The following is an 18,417-nucleotide window of genomic DNA, read 5'->3' as shown; positions in this document are numbered from 1 at the left end:
GCTGTATGTTGGTTTGGCAAGTTTTGAGCTTTTGAGTGTAGATAACTAGTGGACAACAGTCGACAACTTATCTGTACTCAATATAACAGTGTAACTAGAGATGGGCTGACTGGGGGACACCTCACTTGGTTGTCCACAATCAAAACATGTTGGTAAAAGGGAGACTCCCTAGTGAGATGGTGGGCAATGGGATATAAAACTGGGGACTATATTTTGCTCTTATTACTGTACTTTCAAATTAATTTGTGTATACTGTCCTGGAAAATGTTTAATTTTATTATGCTTCCTAATACTATATGAAACATTCAGGCAATTGTTTGTTTTTATTTCAGAATTTGGGTGATGATAAGGATGACAGCTTCTTCTTTGACCCTTCTCAACCTGCTAAAGAAAAGCAAGTTTGTAAAACACAAGCTTTATCTACTTTAGTTGTAAAGGAAGCATTGCAAACAGAAGGCTATAATAGTGATGCAAGCACTGATATTGAGGAGGATGATGTTCCTACTCAACTCTTCAGTGATGTGCATGATAGTGCTTCTGAAACTGATCTGAAATTGTACAAGACTAAAGAGGATACTGTCAAAAGTATTGACAGGGATATGTCTGATTCTGGCATAAACTTATCCAAAGATAATAGCAGTAAAAGTACAGGTGATGTTGACCAAGCCAGCATCGAGTTGGATGATGATATTTTCAATCAGCCGACCCAAGCGTTCCCTGTCTCTGATAAGTCTCTGAAAGTGACAAGTAATGTTGATGTGAATGACATGTCAACTTCATTTGAGAAAGATTCCGATAGTACCCAGGAAATTGTGGATGCCTTTAAACTACCAATAGTTAAAAACAGTATACAGTCCAATGTTAATGATGATACAGATACAGACGATGAAACAATGCTTCCAACACAACCATTTGTGGCAACTGAGAGTCCTTGCAGTAGTAGAGCTCAAGAGATGGATGATGACATACCAACACAGTTGTTCTTTGACACTGAAGACAAAGCTGTATTCAAGAAGCCTTTTGCTATGGCACCAAAGACCAAAAAATCGGCTCCAGAATTATTAACTGACAGGTGTAATAAAACAAATGAATCATTTAATGTAAATACTAATGAGGACATTTTGGATGCTCCCACTCAGCCATTTTCATCTGATGAGCAAAACCATTCAAAAATGACCTGTAATAATAATGATAGCATTTTGGATACACCCACCTTACCATTTGATGAACCAGACTCAAGTTACAATTTTCAATTACAAAACAGAGTCGTGCAAAATGAAAAGCATGGTGTCGCCAGTACTGCTGCTGACGAAGACAGTGATATATTTGACCAACCTACACAACCATATTCAGTTCTTAGAGATGTTGAAATGCTTGAAAACGACACTCCCACTCCATATTTTGAAACAACACCAGCAAATAGATTATTTAAGAAAGAGGACAAACATGATGACAAAAAAGAAAGTGATGATGAAATAGATATATTTAATATGCCAACACAAATGTATTCAACGCCCAAAGCTAATTCTAATGTAGAGCTTGTAATTGCAAAAAATAATCAGTCAAAAAATACAGGCTTGAGAAGCAAGAGAAGTGCTGCTCCCACTTGCTTAAATTTATCTCCTGTATCTGTCACAAAAGAAGCTGATGCTTACATTGACGATGACGATTTACCTCCAACACAGATATTTACCTCCCCTTCACTTTCACATAAAGCACCAGTACTAACAGAGGTGGATGACGATGATGATGATGTAGCCCCAACTCAGCCTTTTGTAAATGAAGAGGGCACAAAAGAGAGTGCTGGTGCTTTGAAGGTCTCTGAAAATTCTTCATGCCTTGGTGAAGCTGATTTTGATGCACCTACTCAGATATTTCAGGAAAAGTCTATAAATAAAGAGTTAGATGAACATGATGCACCCACTCAAATATTTTCTGATGATGATAAATTGAATACTGTTACACCTCAGAAGTTGTTGCCAGGTAAGTCAAAGAAAGATACCAGAGTTCTACCTCAAGGTATTTCTCAGACCTGGGGCATATTAGATGCTGATACGACACAGGACATATTCTTTGACGACGTTTTAGGCATTGATAAACCATGCTCGGTTACCCCTCAACAGAAAGATAAAGTTAGTGATGCTGACATCAATGATTCTGCTTTTGATACTTCAGAAATTTTAGTGAATCCAGTCGAGACAAATTTAAATGATGACATCTCTTCATGTTTAAATGCTGAAAAAGATAATAATTACTCCACAAAAATGGGTACATCTCAGGAAAACAAGAAAGAAGAGAGAGGCAGAATATTAGAAGATCTTAAAGTCAATAATTTAGAGATTAAAAAGCAGGAAATGCCCAAAACATACACAAATAATGAGAATGAGGGTTACAATTCAGATGAAAGTACAGATATTGAAAATGAGTTGGAGACCCCAGACAAAGTTTCAAAGCCTTCAGTGAATGTTGACAGTTCACATGGAAGTGAAATGTCGCATCTTGAACTAAGTATGGACTCAACTGTGCCTGAAAATAAAGACTGTATGACACCTTCAAGCATGACAAACTCTAACTCTAGTTACAAGAAAGAAAATGATGCAGCATCATCTCAAACTTCATTAACAAAAACTCAAGAACCACAGGCAGAAGCATCAGAAAGAGATAAAAAATCTTACCAATTTAAACGCGTGTCTAGAATGGCTGCTCCTGCAAAAACATCTCTTCTTACACCTCACTCAACAGAGAACCAATCAACTCCAGATTCTTCCACGTTAATTGATGCCACATTCTCGCTCATCGATTTGCCCGACAGTGAAGGTAGCGGAACTCATGAATCCGTTTGTGTTAAATTGCAGGCTCCAAGAAGTAAGGGAATGCTAAGTGACAGTGAAGGACACATGCTGAGTGACAGTGAGTCTGAAGATGGAAACTTCTCTCAGAAGTTGTTTGATTTGCCACCAGAGTTTGATGATTTGAAAACTGAAAAAAGTCAGGATGAAAACATGGGTGAAAGAGGAGATGAGGCTTCAGAAATGGCTATAGCAAAAGAGACGCCAAACAGGAAGAGCTCAAATATAGATCAAGAAACTAATAACACAAATATCGATGCTACCGAGGAAAAAATTAAAGTACAGGATAAGAAGAACCAAAAACAAAAGATCAAAGAATGTAACAAAATAAAAGTTGAAGTAAAAGATGGTGATAAGGAAGAGATGAGTGAAGATCAAACCACGACCACCAAGTCTGTGAACAGAGTTGACAATTCAGAAAATGGCAGTTCTCCTATACTTACTCATACAATAAGAAAGCCTAACACACCTGTAGATGTGGGGACATTACAAACATCTCATTCTGAAACTGATCTTGAATGCAGAAGGAAATCAAAAAGAAAAATTGATTATAATAATAAATCGGGTAACAAGAGTGAGGAAATTGTTGAATCTCCCACGAAAAAAATAAAAAATCGTAATGCCAGCAAACCTAAAAACAAAGTTGATACAGAAGAAACACAGCTTGAATCCAAAACAGTACAACCAAATACAACAAAGGCATACTTGGAAAAGGATGATGCTCAGTTATCAATGATTGTTGAGAGTGAACCTCCTGAAATAGAAGTGGTCACACCTAATGGCTCAGCTCTTGGTAATACAGATAAAGAACAGAAAATTAAAAATGAAGATGCTAAGATAATTGGAGCTGGTAAAATGTCATTAAGAGGACAAAAGATTATTAATAAAAAAGAAGAAAATGAGAATTCATTGCCTGTACTAGATAAAAGGAAAAGTAGAACTACAAAAATTAATGTAGAAGAAAGTACAACAAAACGTGGGACAAGGACTAAGTGTAAAAAACCTATGAGTGAATCATTAAACATAGATTCCTCTACTTCACTGGACAGTGTGAGTGAAGTAACAATAGATGATGTTCAAAACATCCGCCGCAGTGTTCGTAGAAGAAATAATTCCGACTCCAGTACTGTCAGCAACTTAAGCATCGGTAGTAATAGAAGTATAACTAGGAGTGCTGCTACAACCATAACCGGGTTAACCGATCCTACTGTGAAGGGAAGAAGAGGTAAGGCAGCAGCTGAAAATGAAAGTGACCCAAATATATTGCCTCAGTTAGTGGGGGATGATGAAGATAAATTCAAGACAAGCAAGAGGAAATTTGTACCCAAACTGCATGACAGAAATGGTGAAAATGAAGAAGAAAAGAAAACGTATTTAGTTACTGAAACGGGGAACACTAAATCTGGTGTCAGTACAAATAGTGGCAGGACAAGAGGGAGTAGGAGAAGTAGGATTCCTGATCCTCCTGTGGCAGAAAGTGACAACAATAAGACTAGAACAAAAACAAATGTAAATAAGGACGACTCTGTTGTGGAAGTCAATATTGAGAAAACTGATGAGACAATAATTAAAAAACCAGAGTTAGATGCAGAGTTGAAAGAATTGGAAAATCCAACTTACATACGGGCCAGGAGCAGCAGATCCCGAAAGGAGCCAAAAAGATTTTCTCCTGAGCGAGTTAAAACTCAAGCATCACAAGAAACAAAAGTTAGAAGTAGTGGCCGGATCAGGAAATCTGATATTTCAGAAAATATTGGAGAACTTTCCAAAGCATTACCGGTAAAGAGAGGAAGAAAATCAACCATGCCTAACCTTTGTGCATCTAAATCATCAGAGAATGACGAGGAAGTAGAAATAGTTGCAACAAGACAAAGAAGTATGCAAGGTGCAAGTGCTGTCATTGGTGATTTTAAAAACAAAAAAGGAGGTGTACAAATCGTCAAAAAGGAATGCAGGCCTATTGCTGCAAAAACCTTTGTTTTACAGGGAAAAAAAGAAAGTTTACAAGAGGCAGACATCCAGAAAAACAGGACAGGACACGAACTAACATCAAAAGCTTCTCGCAAGACCCGGGCTAGCATTCACACATCACATCTTCCTTCTAATGTAGATCCAATCCCTGCCAAAAAAACAAGGAGCAGTATAATTGCTGAAAAGGGCAAGGGCAAAGATATTATAAATTCTTTAGAGTCCAAAATTATGTCCCAGAGAGATAAGACGACCAAGAATTTTTCTACCAAAGAGAAAAATGCACAAGAAGGTAATAGTGAAGTAGCAAGAAAGCTCCAGGTTACCGAGATGGATATTGCAAAAAGAGGAAGACAACAAAATAAAGGATTAAGTAAAGACACTACAGATGATGAAACATCAAGTCAGTCAAGTGAAGACAGTCATCTTTCTCAAAGATCCAAGAGGAAAAGGGGCAGTGATAATTCCGTGGATCAGCTGTTATCTACTCCAAAATCTTCCAGAAGTGGAAGAAGTCGATTGGTGAGTTTATTTTTTATATCACCACTGTCTTGTCATGATATGAAGGATATCCCTAAGTAGACTTGTTTACAAATATGTAAATTTGTATGTGGCTTATTGTGTGTATGCAGACTTACACCTTGTCCCCTATTTTCTCAGCAAATTCTAATTGCTCCTCTTCTTTGCTTTAGGATATGGTGGACAGTTGGTAATGGGCTCAGTGGGAATTATCTAGTTCAGAGAATTGTTTGTTGAATGGTTATTTTGAAACATAGTCTTGTAGGGGAGTTAAGGTTTAAATAATTTTCCATTTTTAGCAATTGACCTTGGAAGTGGGTTGATTTCATGGCATGTAATAAAGTGTCACTTAGTTCATATACAATACATGTATATTTATTTTCTTACTTCTCATAAAAATATACACTACAATCCAATTTTTTTTATGATACATGTATTGACTGGTTACCTTGAGGTTACCTTGAGGCGCTTCCGGGGCTTAGCGTCCCCGCGGCCCGGTCGTCGACCAGGCCTCCTGGTTGCTGGACTGATCAACCAGGCTGTTGGATGCGGCTGCTCGCAGCCTGACGTATGAGTCACAGCCTGGTTGATCAGGTATCCTTTGGAGGTGCTTATCCAGTTCTCTCTTGAACACTGTGAGGGGTCGGCCAGTTATGCCCCTTATGTGTAGTGGAAGCGTGTTGAACAGTCTCGGGCCTCTGATGTTGATAGAGTTCTCTCTCAGAGTACCTGTTGCTTAAAAGGGAATATATTTGACTGATATTTGTTCTTAAAATCATTGATTTTTATAGCTACAGAGAGTATATGTATATGCAGTATACATAAACTTATTTATTGTATTGTAGGTGTCATGTGTTTATTTTACAGGGGTCACCCTCCTCAAAGGACATTATACTGTGGTCACCGTCGCAGAGACAGCAGCAGGCAAGCACCAAGCCAAGAGTTCTCTTCACAGGCTACATGGATGCACAAGATGTGAAGATTGTCACAGATTTTGGTAAGAAAGTCAATTTTTAACTCTTGTACATCCTAAACCTTGCTCATTTTATATTGCTTCGTTTGGAATACAGTACTGTACTGTACTTCCTTTTAGTGGTTGTGGGACTGTTTTCTCCAATGATCTAGATGGCAGTTGACTTGTGAAACCCCCACATATGGCCAAAGATTAGAGACAGTGTTTAATATTCTAGGAACAAGCCCTTTAGTTAGTTTGGGACATAGAGCCTCTTTTCCTCTGTTTGCAGAGGAAAGTTTTTCTTTTCCAGTTGGTGAGGTTGGGCTCAGACACTGAACCTTGCCCACCATTTAAATTATTACTTATGCTTTTAAAACTTATCACAATGTTCCTGTTCAGTTTAGTTAAATGGTTTTTCTGAATCCATAAAGGCAGCATAACATTTTCTCACCCTTGCTGGAAACTTTTCTAAGTCAGTCTGACAGTAAAAAATCTGGTATGTACAACCCCTCTCCTTAAAAAAAAAAAAACACACTATATGTTCCCTGCCCCACACTTTGTACCATTGCATAGACTCTTTGGGGTGAATACAGCACCCAGTAAATTATCCCCCCCCCCCAAATTGATTTCACATTCTCTTTTCCTTATACGGGTTCAGTATACCCAGTATAGGGACCATACTGACCATAGTCCAGTCCTCTGGCACCTCACCCTCCTGCCTCACCATCTGACATACATCTAACATCATGTCCATTATCACCTCACACCCACACCTCAACATATTTGCAGTCATCTATACATAAAATAGAATTTGTTTGTCTGCCCGACGTTGGAAACCAGATGCTTGGGACTAGCCTCTCACAACTTTGCACGATGAAATGTGAATTATATGAAGTGTCATAGGGAGAGTTAGGGTTGATCCCCTAAGGGGGCCCTATGGTGCCCCCTTGAAATGTTCAGGCCAGATCTGTAGATTTTAGCGATTGTTTAAATTTTGGCTCATTCAGAAATTGTATTGACATGCAAGATGAATGTTTGCATGACAGGTTTACATTCTGGGCACAATGTTATGGTAAGTGATGGAAACAGTGTGCAGTGAAGATGGTTACAGTGATGGAGAAGACAGGGAGGGTAAAAATGGGCAGGATGTGTTTGGGAGGAAGCTTAACAAGTTCTCACTCTTTCTCCCAAACACTAAACACCTTTACCTTTTTTCAGCATTGACCATTTTTCTTATAATCTTCAACTACCATGCTGCGCCGAGTTTATTGTGAAATTCCCCCAGTGCGCATGAAATAAAGTGTTCCCAAAAAATTATTTTTTCTTCGTAAAATGATAAATTCAATTCCCTAAACATGTCTATGTCAAAATAAATACCAAATTCCACTTACTTTGGCTGTGAGGACAAGGACAAGGTGCGCTGTGATGTCATCAGGGCCTGGTGGCCCGTGTGTGAATCACCCAAACACGGTCGTGTGGGCCATTTAACCCTTAAATGGCGCATGGCTATATACCATTTGACACCCACAGGCGCATAAAAAAAAATAAAAAAAAATAAAAAAAAATATTCTTCCTCACCTGTTAATTTGTCTACACCGATCATGGGAAAAATAGTAAAAAAAAATCGTAAGTGGCATATATTGCCCGCTATAGGGCGGGGAAGTCTGGCAAAAAACAGGCGCTGACTCAGCGTGTGTCCCAGGCGGTCTGTTGCTCGCCAGCTGTCAGGCCGGAGTTGCCACAAAGAGATAATTACCTAATTATTTCAATGTCTCTGATTGATTTTTCGTAGTTTTTTGCTGTAATATTATTCAATAGTGTGTAGTTTGATATATTTATATAATAAAATGAGTGAATCATTGCTGTACTCAAAAATATGGGTGCATATTGTTGATTCAATTATGTTCATCAAACAGTGAACAAATACTTTGTCGGTTATTACACTATATACACAGGTTATATATAAGTATCTGTATCACTGAAAATCCCTGATTCAATTCAGGGAATTGATTGCCTGAATTGAACCACCTGGGAGCAGTCCGAATGGAGCCTGATCGTCAATCCGCGAGCGACCCGAACCCTCCGAAGTGACATCCACACAGCCGCAAATACCCGCACCGTGCTGTGGGCCCAACAGAAGATCTGACCGCACCACCCCTGGCTGGCCTGGTGAGCACTGGTCACAAAGCCCCAGCCAAGAGACGATGCATCTGTGAACACATTGAGCAAGGGGCTCAGGTAGGTGTCAAGGCACCAAACCCCGAAAATTGCGAAGAAGAAATTGGTGGCGCGGGAACCGATGCAAACCCCCGGAGTCCGAACCTAACACTCGCGAGAGAGAGGCGGAAGGGACATCCCCGAAGGAACCAGAACAGCCGACGATACCAAACCCGACCTGGGTAGACCATCACGGCAAAGTTCAGGTTCCCGCATAAACTGCAGAGTGACCCAGGAGCCCCCCAGAAACAAGCAAAGGCAGGAGCGCAGCTGTAGCACAGACTCCGGAGGGAGAGTCAAGGAAAAGGCCCAAGAGTCCCAAACAAGACCCAGCCAAGTCCAATCCTGAGAGGGAGCCAGATTCGACTTCCGCCAGGAACCCGAACCCGGCAAGCTGGGAAAGAACCAGATCTCTGGCGAGCAGACACATGGACAGCCCGGTGGACCAAGCTCTCACAAGTCAAGCCTGGCTTGGGGAGTAGGAGAACTTCCAGAACCCCAACCCCATCAAGCAGGACTGGCTGGGAGCCCAGACCAGCCAGTTGTCGAGGTAGGCCAACAACTGGAGTTCTAAGAGACGCAGACGGGCCACCACAACCCGGGTAAGGCGCATAAACGCAGGGTGTCAGGTTCAACCTGAACGAGACAACGAAAGCGGTAACCAAGATGCCCCACAATAAAACCGAGACAATCCCTGAACCCTGGATGAATCGGGATGTGCCAATACACATCCCGGAGGTCCAGAAACACCATCAAAGCACCTGGCTCCAACAGAAGCCAGACCTGGGACAGAGTAATCATCTGAATAGAGGGGCAATAGACCCAGGGGTTCAGACGGGACAAGTCCAGAATGAATCACAGGTCTGCACAATCCCATTTCAGGACTGGGAGCAGACGAGAAACCCATCCGAGGGACGCCATCGTTTCGACCACACATAGCGAACCCACTCAGAGATGACCCAACACCCCTGAACCCCACGAAGGAGGATGACCCATCCAACGCTACCGCAGGTCGTCGGAAATGACCCGAAAAGCCCACAAATGGTGAGACCAGACGTGAGCAAACAGTGTGAGCCTCTCCCCATCGCCCCGTCAATGGGGGTAAACTGCGAAAGGGCCAATGCCCCTTGCGAAAATCCGACTTACACACAGAGCAATCATCTCACCGACCATACGAAGACGGTTCCGAAGGCGGCGCCGGCCCAGAAACTGGCACCAGCAGCCGACCACGACGAGAGAAACCTTGAGCTCAGGCACAGCCTTTCCCAGAGGAACCCCCCCCTTCCCCAATGGGACCTTCGAAGAACCTACATGTCTGACATTGGATAACAACTAAAGAGGCTGCCTGCAGAAACTGCCCAACTGTAGACTTTTCAAACAGCAAGGGACAAAATGGCGACAAAAACTTAAGAGCCAGGGCCCAAGCAGATTCCAACAAGGAAGCGAGTACAACCTGCCGACACGCGAGATGCGAAGTAAAAAACTGCAACACCACATCCCACAGGATCAGCGCAAACAACTTTAACAGCACATACGACGCACGCGCCGCCGAGACCAAGGCACCAGACCCAGGAATGGCCCCAGGCGCTTCCACATCCTTCTCAAGCCAATCGCAAGACAGGTCCAAGAGGGAAAAGAACCGAAAGACCAAAGCCATCAGGCCATGAGCATGCAAGTCCTTAGCCACCAATGCAGCCGAAAGGGAGAGAGGGAACCGGCACATGAATTTGAACCACGCCAACATCCCGCTGAAGGGCAGGGGCGAACAAACATGCATTGAGGTGCACGAATTCACCCCAAGGTAAACCTGGACCATTGTCAACGCCTCGTGCCACTCAAGTGTGTGGGTACAACAGAAAGTACTCCACGCATTCAACGGCAACACAGGGCAGTCCTCTAGCCAGGATGACTCCAGAACCTTATAACAAACCCAATATGGAGACGAAGACCCAAACCTGAAGGAAGACTGATCCATTATAGAGGCATAATTCAGGTCGCACAGGAGATAAGCCACAATGGCCGCCCGACCTCGGTGCAGGACACAGGAAGCTGAAAACCTCTGGAAGGACAGAACCGATGGCCCTGAAGAGACACTGAACTGATGGCCCCGAAGGGACACTCAAGCGATGGCCCCGAAGGGACACTGAACCGATGGCCCCAAAGGGACACTGAACCAATGGCCCCGAAATGACACTGAACCGATAGCCCCGAAGGGATACTGAACCGATGGCCCCGAAGGGACAGGGAACCAAACCCGGGGAGGGGCCGACACCAAATCCAACTCATACGCAGAGGGGAGCAGGAAACACCCACTTCTAGTAACAGTAAACCCTGCTAGGAGGTTAGGAAAACCCAGGTGGGGTCCAATGGGGCCCAAGGCCCCCAAGTCAGCCCCTCCCCAACCCAGGGAACCTCCACACTAGGATCCGGGGCAGAGTTGTCCTCCATAGTCCCGGCCTCACAAGAAAAAGCCGGGGCAGTCAGAAAGGCAGGAAGGAAGGGGGCCAACTGGCCCAATCCAGCCGCCACGGCTGGAGGAACTGACTCGAATGCCTGTGTTGTCCCCCTCCCCCAGGACAGGGCAGCCCCAGAAACTGCTAGTCTCAGAACCTTCTAAACCCTGCCCTGATTCCAAAGCCTTCAGACACTTTGGAACTGGAAGCAGGAGGTGGGGAGAGCAGAATGAACCAAAGGAGGGGAAGAACAAGGGGGTGCAGACTAAACCAAGGCCGAAGCGACCAGCACCCCCAAGCTCGGGGTCCCTACCAGCAAAATGGGGCAGCCTCAGGGCTTCCGGGGTAGCAATCAACTGAGCGCATTGCAGCAACCTATATCTAGCATGCAACGCCTGAGCCCCCTGCACCTGGATAGTCATCAGTGGACAGGGTGAACTGAGTCACAAACAAGGAGCAAAACTCGCAGGATTCAGGGTCGAAGGTGTCACCGACCCAACAAGCAGCATGACACAGGTAAAAACAGTGAGTCACCTTGAGACAAGGGGACAGAGCAATAATCAAACCCGAGAGGGGACCCAGGGGTCACATCCATCGGACCCCTTACGCCCCTGCGAGATTTTCCAGGGCCCTTAAACTGGTATTGTTAAGGGTAAACCCAGGTAGGGTACTGCAAATCTGCACCCAAGTCTACCAATCAAACTGCTAAAAGCTGAACCCCCAGGACATGTCCATTCACTGGGGGGGGGGGAGCTAGCAGGGGGTACCACCCAAAAACAGATATATATAAACCTAAAGGACAGATAGGGGGCAATGAACCAAAGTCAGATCCCCCCCCCCCCCCCCACCAGGCACGAAAACAGAAACAAAAGAAAAAACCCCGCAAGAGGACAATGTACCCAGGCAGAAAAGAGCTGGCCGCTATAATAGGTGATACCTAGCTGTGTAGTACCCCGTGCCCCTACCAGTGCAAACTACCCTTTACCCTAAGGTAAACAAGGGAGGAAACCCCCCTCCCCCCAGCACACTCAGTAATTGACTCAGGGTGGTCAATTACTGAGCAGCAAAAGACCAACAGAGGTAGACCCCAAGGTGACCTGTGGAAGATAATCCCAAGCCCCAAGGGCAGTACTTACAGGGCACTTAGGGAAGAGAACCCTAAGCTCATGCAGCCTGAGTACCTGTGAAGATTACTCCCAGCTCACGAACCCCCCTCTAGACAGCACCGACAACAAGAAACAGGAGCTGGAGTCACGCGACCATGCCTCAAGCACATCAGCCTAGAACTGGGGTGTGGGTAGCCAACATGAGAGGTCTGGGGCTCCCCCTCCCCCTTCCCCCTCCCAGGTAGGGGGGGAGGTGCGAGATGAAGGCGCAGCACCTGGTGACGTCATGCTCGGTTGCTTGTGTTTCTTTGGGGAGTTCTGTCCACTCGTTTGACTTTTAGTTGTAGTTTCAAAAAGAATAGGGGTTTGTTTTGGGATGCTTACCTTTTTGGGTGCCTGATCCAGCCAATGGCAGACATAGAATGCTCCAAAACCATATGTGCATTTCTATAGGCCAGTGCTCCTTGTGCCTCTTTGAGGGGAGCCAGGTTCAGGCTCATGGTCCCTGGTAGGCCTAGAACTCCATTCACATTGATGCCTAAGTGTAATATATCCATATCAGCCTGGCAAGCTCTGGGGAGCCTCCGGGTCTCACCCAGAAAAATGGCATTTCATTACATTCAACGCTGGTTTTTTAGTATTACTTTGTCACATCATATTTATGTAGTCGGTTAGTGACATACTTCCTCATGTCATAAACTTTATTTCTCACAATATTAGGAAAGTTACTGTTTCAATTTCTTGCAACTGATGTTCATATAATGGTTGTACAGTAGTTGAGAAAGTTTAAAGGTACAGATATAGAACATTTTTAATTTTACCTTCATTATAGTGTCTTAAATGAAATCTGCAAAATATTATACATTATTTTTTGAGTTTGTAGTACACAGTCAGATACTTCGTACTTGAGTTTCTATTATGATTTCAGGAGGAACAGTTGTGGAGAGTCCACGAGAATGCACTGTTCTCGTCACAATAAATATTCGTAGGACCTGCAAGTTGCTGGCTGTCATTGGAAGAGGTTTACCTATAGTTTCTCCTGCGTGGCTGTCTGCTTCAAAGTTAGCACGAAATTTTGTTGGTATGTAGAATAATGGTTTGTTTCTTATTACAGTAATATACAGTACTATATTTGTGAGAGAGAAGGCAAAAATAGTCTTCATAAGCATCACTTAACCTTAATTCTATGTTGCTCTCCCACTTTCCTCTTCATTGTTTTCACCCAAGCCTATGAAAATGAGAATTGATGATGATGATGATTCTAAATACAGATTATTATTAATTTATTCAACTGTATTAAAATTAATATTTCATAATACAGATTTTATTTATCACGAAGTGTGCTGTTCTAAAAAGACAGCAAATGCTGTACTTTATTGATTGGTCTTGGGAAATTGAATTGCATCTACTTGAACATATATAATTTATCAACCACAGATCCTTGGGAATATTTGGTGAAAGACATGGAGGCAGAGGAAAAGTATGGATTCCGGCTGGACCAATCCCTTCGTTCTGCATCTAAGGTTTTGCTCTTCGAGGGACTGTCAATTCATGCTACTCGGTCTGTAAAGCCACCACCTGACCAGATGAAAGGTGAGATACTGTACCCAAATTAGCATCGAGTTTTGTGATTTACTCAGTTCTGATATTAAATGAAACCATACAATGACGTTACTAGGTAAACAAACCCACAAGGGCCTGACAGCTGAGTGGACAGTGCTTCAGATTGGTAGTCCTGAGGTTCCAGGTTCGATCCCCGGTGGAGGCGGAAACAAATGGGCAGAGTTTCTTTCACCGTGATGCCCCTGTTCACTTAGCAGTAAATAGGTTCCTGGGAGTTAAGACGGCTGCTACGGGCTGCTTCCTGGGGGATGTGTAACAAAAGGGAGGCCTGATTGAGGACCGGATAACGGGGATGCTAATCCCCGAAAATCATCTTGATATAACCTCTCAGGGCCGTGATGAGGGTTTGAACCTACGTCCGAGAAGATCCCGGATGCGCCTTAATCGACTGTGCCATGACATGGTAAAAGAATTGCAACTGGGAGTTCTACTGACCTCGCACAGATCCTGCGGTCTCTCCGAGACACAAACCAAGGTTTTACACAATTCCCCCATGCACCCGGGCTCTGTCAACAAGCTATTCTACCTCTTTGCCCTTACTTCATTACACACAAATCATAATAGCGTGATGCATCAAATGAACAAATGTGCCTTGTGCCGTGATTCACGGTCCATCACGGTACATCCTTGTGAACCATTACAAGGGTCATGATGGTTTTTTTAACCATGTCGTGGCACAGTCAATTAAGGTGAGTCTGGGATCCTCTAGGACGTGGGTTCGAACCCTCATCATGACCTTTGTGGATTTGATCATTTGATACATCACTATTGTGATTTCTGTGTGTAAAATTACTAGGTAGTTGACTGGTTGGATTTTATTGTTTAAAGGAGTGCGCAACAACTTTAATCCTTAAACTGCGCAACACATCATATGATGTGTTCAGTAACTTGCTATAAAATGCGCATCCCATCATATGATGCATTGGAGTACTACGCAAGATTTAAATGGCCCGCGAATACACGGGGTTCACCTCACCTTCATCAGGGCTCTTGTAAACAGACGCCATTTTTTTTTAAATCGTGGGCCAAATTCCCAGATGTGAGGGCCTCAGTATTGAGTGAGCCACCAAGCCTGATGCACGCAGCATGAGCTCACAGTACTGCTGTTCAGCTTGTGACCACAGCATCGCCTAAAAATGCCATAATATATATGTTCATGCTATTATTTAGCGATGATAGTATTACAGAAGACCCCTGACTGTGATAAAAATGACCAGGATTCTGATAATAGCACGATTGTTGTGATAATTAGTGCTGTAGTGGGAGGAGTAATCTTGGTGGGGAGGGAGGTAGTATTATCTGCTGACTGTGTGACCATCTTTTACTGTCTGGACTCGCTATACCAGCTTAGTCATTCGCTGTGATGAACAAAACATGCAGATACTTACATATAATGTCTGTATATAGTGAATAAAAGAAAAAACAGTATTGTGGGAGGAGAATGGTGGCGAGTCAGGTGAGGTTATCTTGAGATGATTTCGGGGCTTTAGTGTCCCCGCGGCCCGGTCCTCGACCAGGCCTCCACCCCCAGGAAGCAGCCCGTGACAGCTGACTAACTCCCAGGTACCTATTTTACTGCTAGGTAACAGGGGCATAGGGTGAAAGAAACTCTGTCCAATGTTTCTCGCCGGCACCTGGGATCGAATCCAGGACCACAGGATCACAAGTCCAGCGTGCTGTCCGCTCGGCCGACCGGCTTCCTTGGGATGGTGAGGTGAGGGATGGATGGAGAAAGTGGCAGCCAGTGGCGGGCTGCCACTACCACTGCCACTCAGCATACCAACTTAGTGGTTCGTTATGGTGAATACGAATATAGATACAGTATAACCTTGATTCAACGTACTATATGGGACCAACTCCAGTTCGTTGGAGCGTTGGATTCATTGCAAGAGGTGACCTTCAGGAGGCGTTTGTGTCAGTGTCTCTCTTTTTTGTACACAATAAAAATGCATTATCATATTACATACTCTACCTATATATTACTTCTCTACTAAAAAATACTGTAATTCATAAATTTACCTTGTTGTTGGAGTTATGTCCATCTTGAAGTTTCGTAAAGTTGTGAATGCTCTACAGTAAATACGTACTGTAGTGCATTATGCCGTTAGCACTGTGTTGATTAAAAGTAGTTCTGCTGTATGTTGAGTACTACAATACAGTTTATGAAAACTATTGTACATTAAAATTACTGCAACTTTAATTTTAACACTGTGTACACACTTAAATTTAACACTTGTTCTAACTGTTCACGCCACACACGATGTTTTTAGATGTTTGCATCAGCTTTGCTGGTGCTCGCCGCTGCTGTGGGTTCAGCTGCTTCTGAGCTGGTGCTGGCTGCTGTTGTACCAGTGTTGGGTACGGCTGTTCTCGTGCTGGGTACGGCTGTTCTCGTGCTGGGTACGGCTGTTCTCGTGCTGGGTACGGCTGTTCTCGTGCTGGTTACGGCTGTTCTCGTGCTGGGTACGGCTGTTCTCGTGCTGGTTACGGCTGTTCTCGTGCTGGGTACGGCTGTTCTCGTGCTGGTTACGGCTGTTCTCGTGCTGGGTACGGCTGTTCTCGTGCTGGGTACGGCTGTTCTCGTGCTGGGTACGGCTGTTCTCGTGCTGGTTGATTTTCTGCTACTAGTTCTTGCAAAATATTGCTTCATTTTTGGCATTAATAAGGCACTATTAGTAAGCCCCCGAGACATTTTGTTTTATAACCAAAGAGATGTAGTAAAAAAATGGTCAATTCCACAATTATTCTTCCACCGGTGGGTAAATACTGTACGTCAATCGCAGACAAAGCTAAGGGCACTGGGTGCATACTGTACGAACACAGACTAAGTCTATACGTACACCTTCAATAGGCTGGTGTTTAAGCCTGATCCAGTAACATAAATTTCCCTTAACAATTCGATTTACATCAAATTATATATTTTTGGGTTATATATTTAGTTTAGCAACATTATTACGATAATAAGAGCTATAAAAAATACTTATTTTGGAACTGATTTATTAATTTTATTATTTCGAAGCCGTAGGTCACTGAACTGTGGCGACGAAATCGAACAAAACACTGCCTGGTGTTGTGTTCGATTTCCAGTAACATATATTTCTCTCAAATATTCAATTTACATCAAATTATATATTTTTGGGTTACATATTTAGTTTAGCAACATTATTACGATAATAAAAGCTATAAAAAATACTTACTTTGGAACTGATTTATTAATTTTATTATTTCGAAGCCATAGATCGCTGAACTGTGGCGACGAAATCGAACACAACAAGCATGGTGTTGTACTCACCTAATTCTACTCACCTAATTGTGCTTGCAGGGGTTGAGCTTTGGCTCTTTGGTCCTGCCTCTCAACTGCCAATCAACTGGTGTACAGATTCCTGAGCCTACTGGGTTCTATCATATCTACATTTGAAACTGTGTATGGAGTCAGCCTCCACCCCATCACTTCCTAGTGCATTCCATTTATTAACTACTCTGAGACTGAAAAAATTCTTTCTAACGTCTCTGTGGCTCATCTGGGTACTAAGTTTCCACCTGTGTCCCCTTGTTCGTGTCCCACCCGTGCTGAAGAGTTTGTCTTTGTCCACCCTGTCAATTCCCCTGAGAATTTTGTAGGTGGTTATCATGTCTCCCCTTACCCTTCTGTTTTCCAGGGATGTGAGGTTCAGCTCCTTTAGCCTTTCCTCGTAGCTCAATCCTCTCAGTTCCGGGACGAGCCTGGTGGCATACCGCTGAATCTTCTCTAACTTTGTCTTGTGTTTAACTAGGTATGGACTCCAGGCTGGAGCTGCATACTCCAGGATTGGTCTTACATAAGTGGTATACAGGGTTCTGAAAGATTCCTTACACAAGTTTCTGAAGGCAGTTCTTATGTTGGCCAGTCTAGCATATGCCGCTGATGATATTCTTTTGATGTGGGATCTACTTACTCATTCCTATGGGTGCTTCAACTTTGACTTCCCTTATTTCTGACTCATTCAGGGTGAATATCAAGTCGAGTCTAGCTGGTTCATCATTGCCTCTCATTCTTCTGGGTTCCTTGACATGCTGGCTCAGAAAATTCCTTGTTGCCACTTCCAAGAGTTTAGCTCGCCACGTATCTGCACCACCATGTGGGTCCCCATTCTCCCAGTCTATCTTTCCATGGTTGAAATCACCCATGATTAAGAGTCTTGAGCCATTCCTGCAGGCAACTGAAGCTGCTCTCTTTATTATATTAATGGTTGCCATGTTGTTCCTATCAAACTCCTGTCTAGGTCTTCTGTCATTTAGGGGAGGGTTGTAAATGACTGCCACTATTATCTTAGGTCCACCCATTGTTATAGTTCCTGTTATGTAATCTCTGAATCCGTCACAGCCCGGAATTTCCATCTCGTCAAAACTCCAATCCTTTGGAGTCCTTTGGAAACACAGCATCTGTTATGATTCCTGACAATTTTGTTTCCGTTAGTCCTATTACATCTGGGTTTTCTTCTTGCACCCTTTCTTGCACCTCTTGCTTTATTGGTAATCCCATCAATGTTTGAGTACATTACCTTGAAGCTCACTATCTTATATCCAATTTCACCCACACTCCCTACAAGTGTAGGAGGTTGTTCTATGGTCATTGCTACTTGGGTAGGCTCATCCTCCTGTGAGGTAGTTTCCAGGGGTTCAGGGGGAGGTGGAGTGGGGGGTGGAGGGCTTAGGTCTTCCTCAGGCCTGCTTGGGGCAGGAAGAAG

General features: G+C 43.5%; 1 protein-coding gene across 2 annotated transcripts in view; it reads left to right on the top strand.

The window, feature by feature from the left end:
* LOC123745398 (mediator of DNA damage checkpoint protein 1) overlaps positions 1-18,417 on the top strand; it is a 46,096-nt gene that overhangs the window by 24,160 nt on the left and 3,519 nt on the right. For both annotated transcript variants that reach the window (XM_045725915.2, XM_045725916.2), the window contains exons 9-12: positions 333-5,339; positions 6,204-6,333; positions 12,996-13,148; positions 13,505-13,660. In XM_045725915.2, the coding sequence (XP_045581871.2) occupies positions 333-5,339; positions 6,204-6,333; positions 12,996-13,148; positions 13,505-13,660 (5,446 nt within the window). The remainder of the gene's footprint in view (positions 1-332; positions 5,340-6,203; positions 6,334-12,995; positions 13,149-13,504; positions 13,661-18,417) is intronic.

Source organism: Procambarus clarkii, chromosome 44 (genome assembly GCF_040958095.1).
Source record: "Procambarus clarkii isolate CNS0578487 chromosome 44, FALCON_Pclarkii_2.0, whole genome shotgun sequence".
NCBI lineage: Eukaryota > Metazoa > Arthropoda > Malacostraca > Decapoda > Cambaridae > Procambarus > Procambarus clarkii.
Note: the sequence above shows the minus strand (reverse complement) of the source record. Positions and strands in the feature narration are given on the sequence as shown.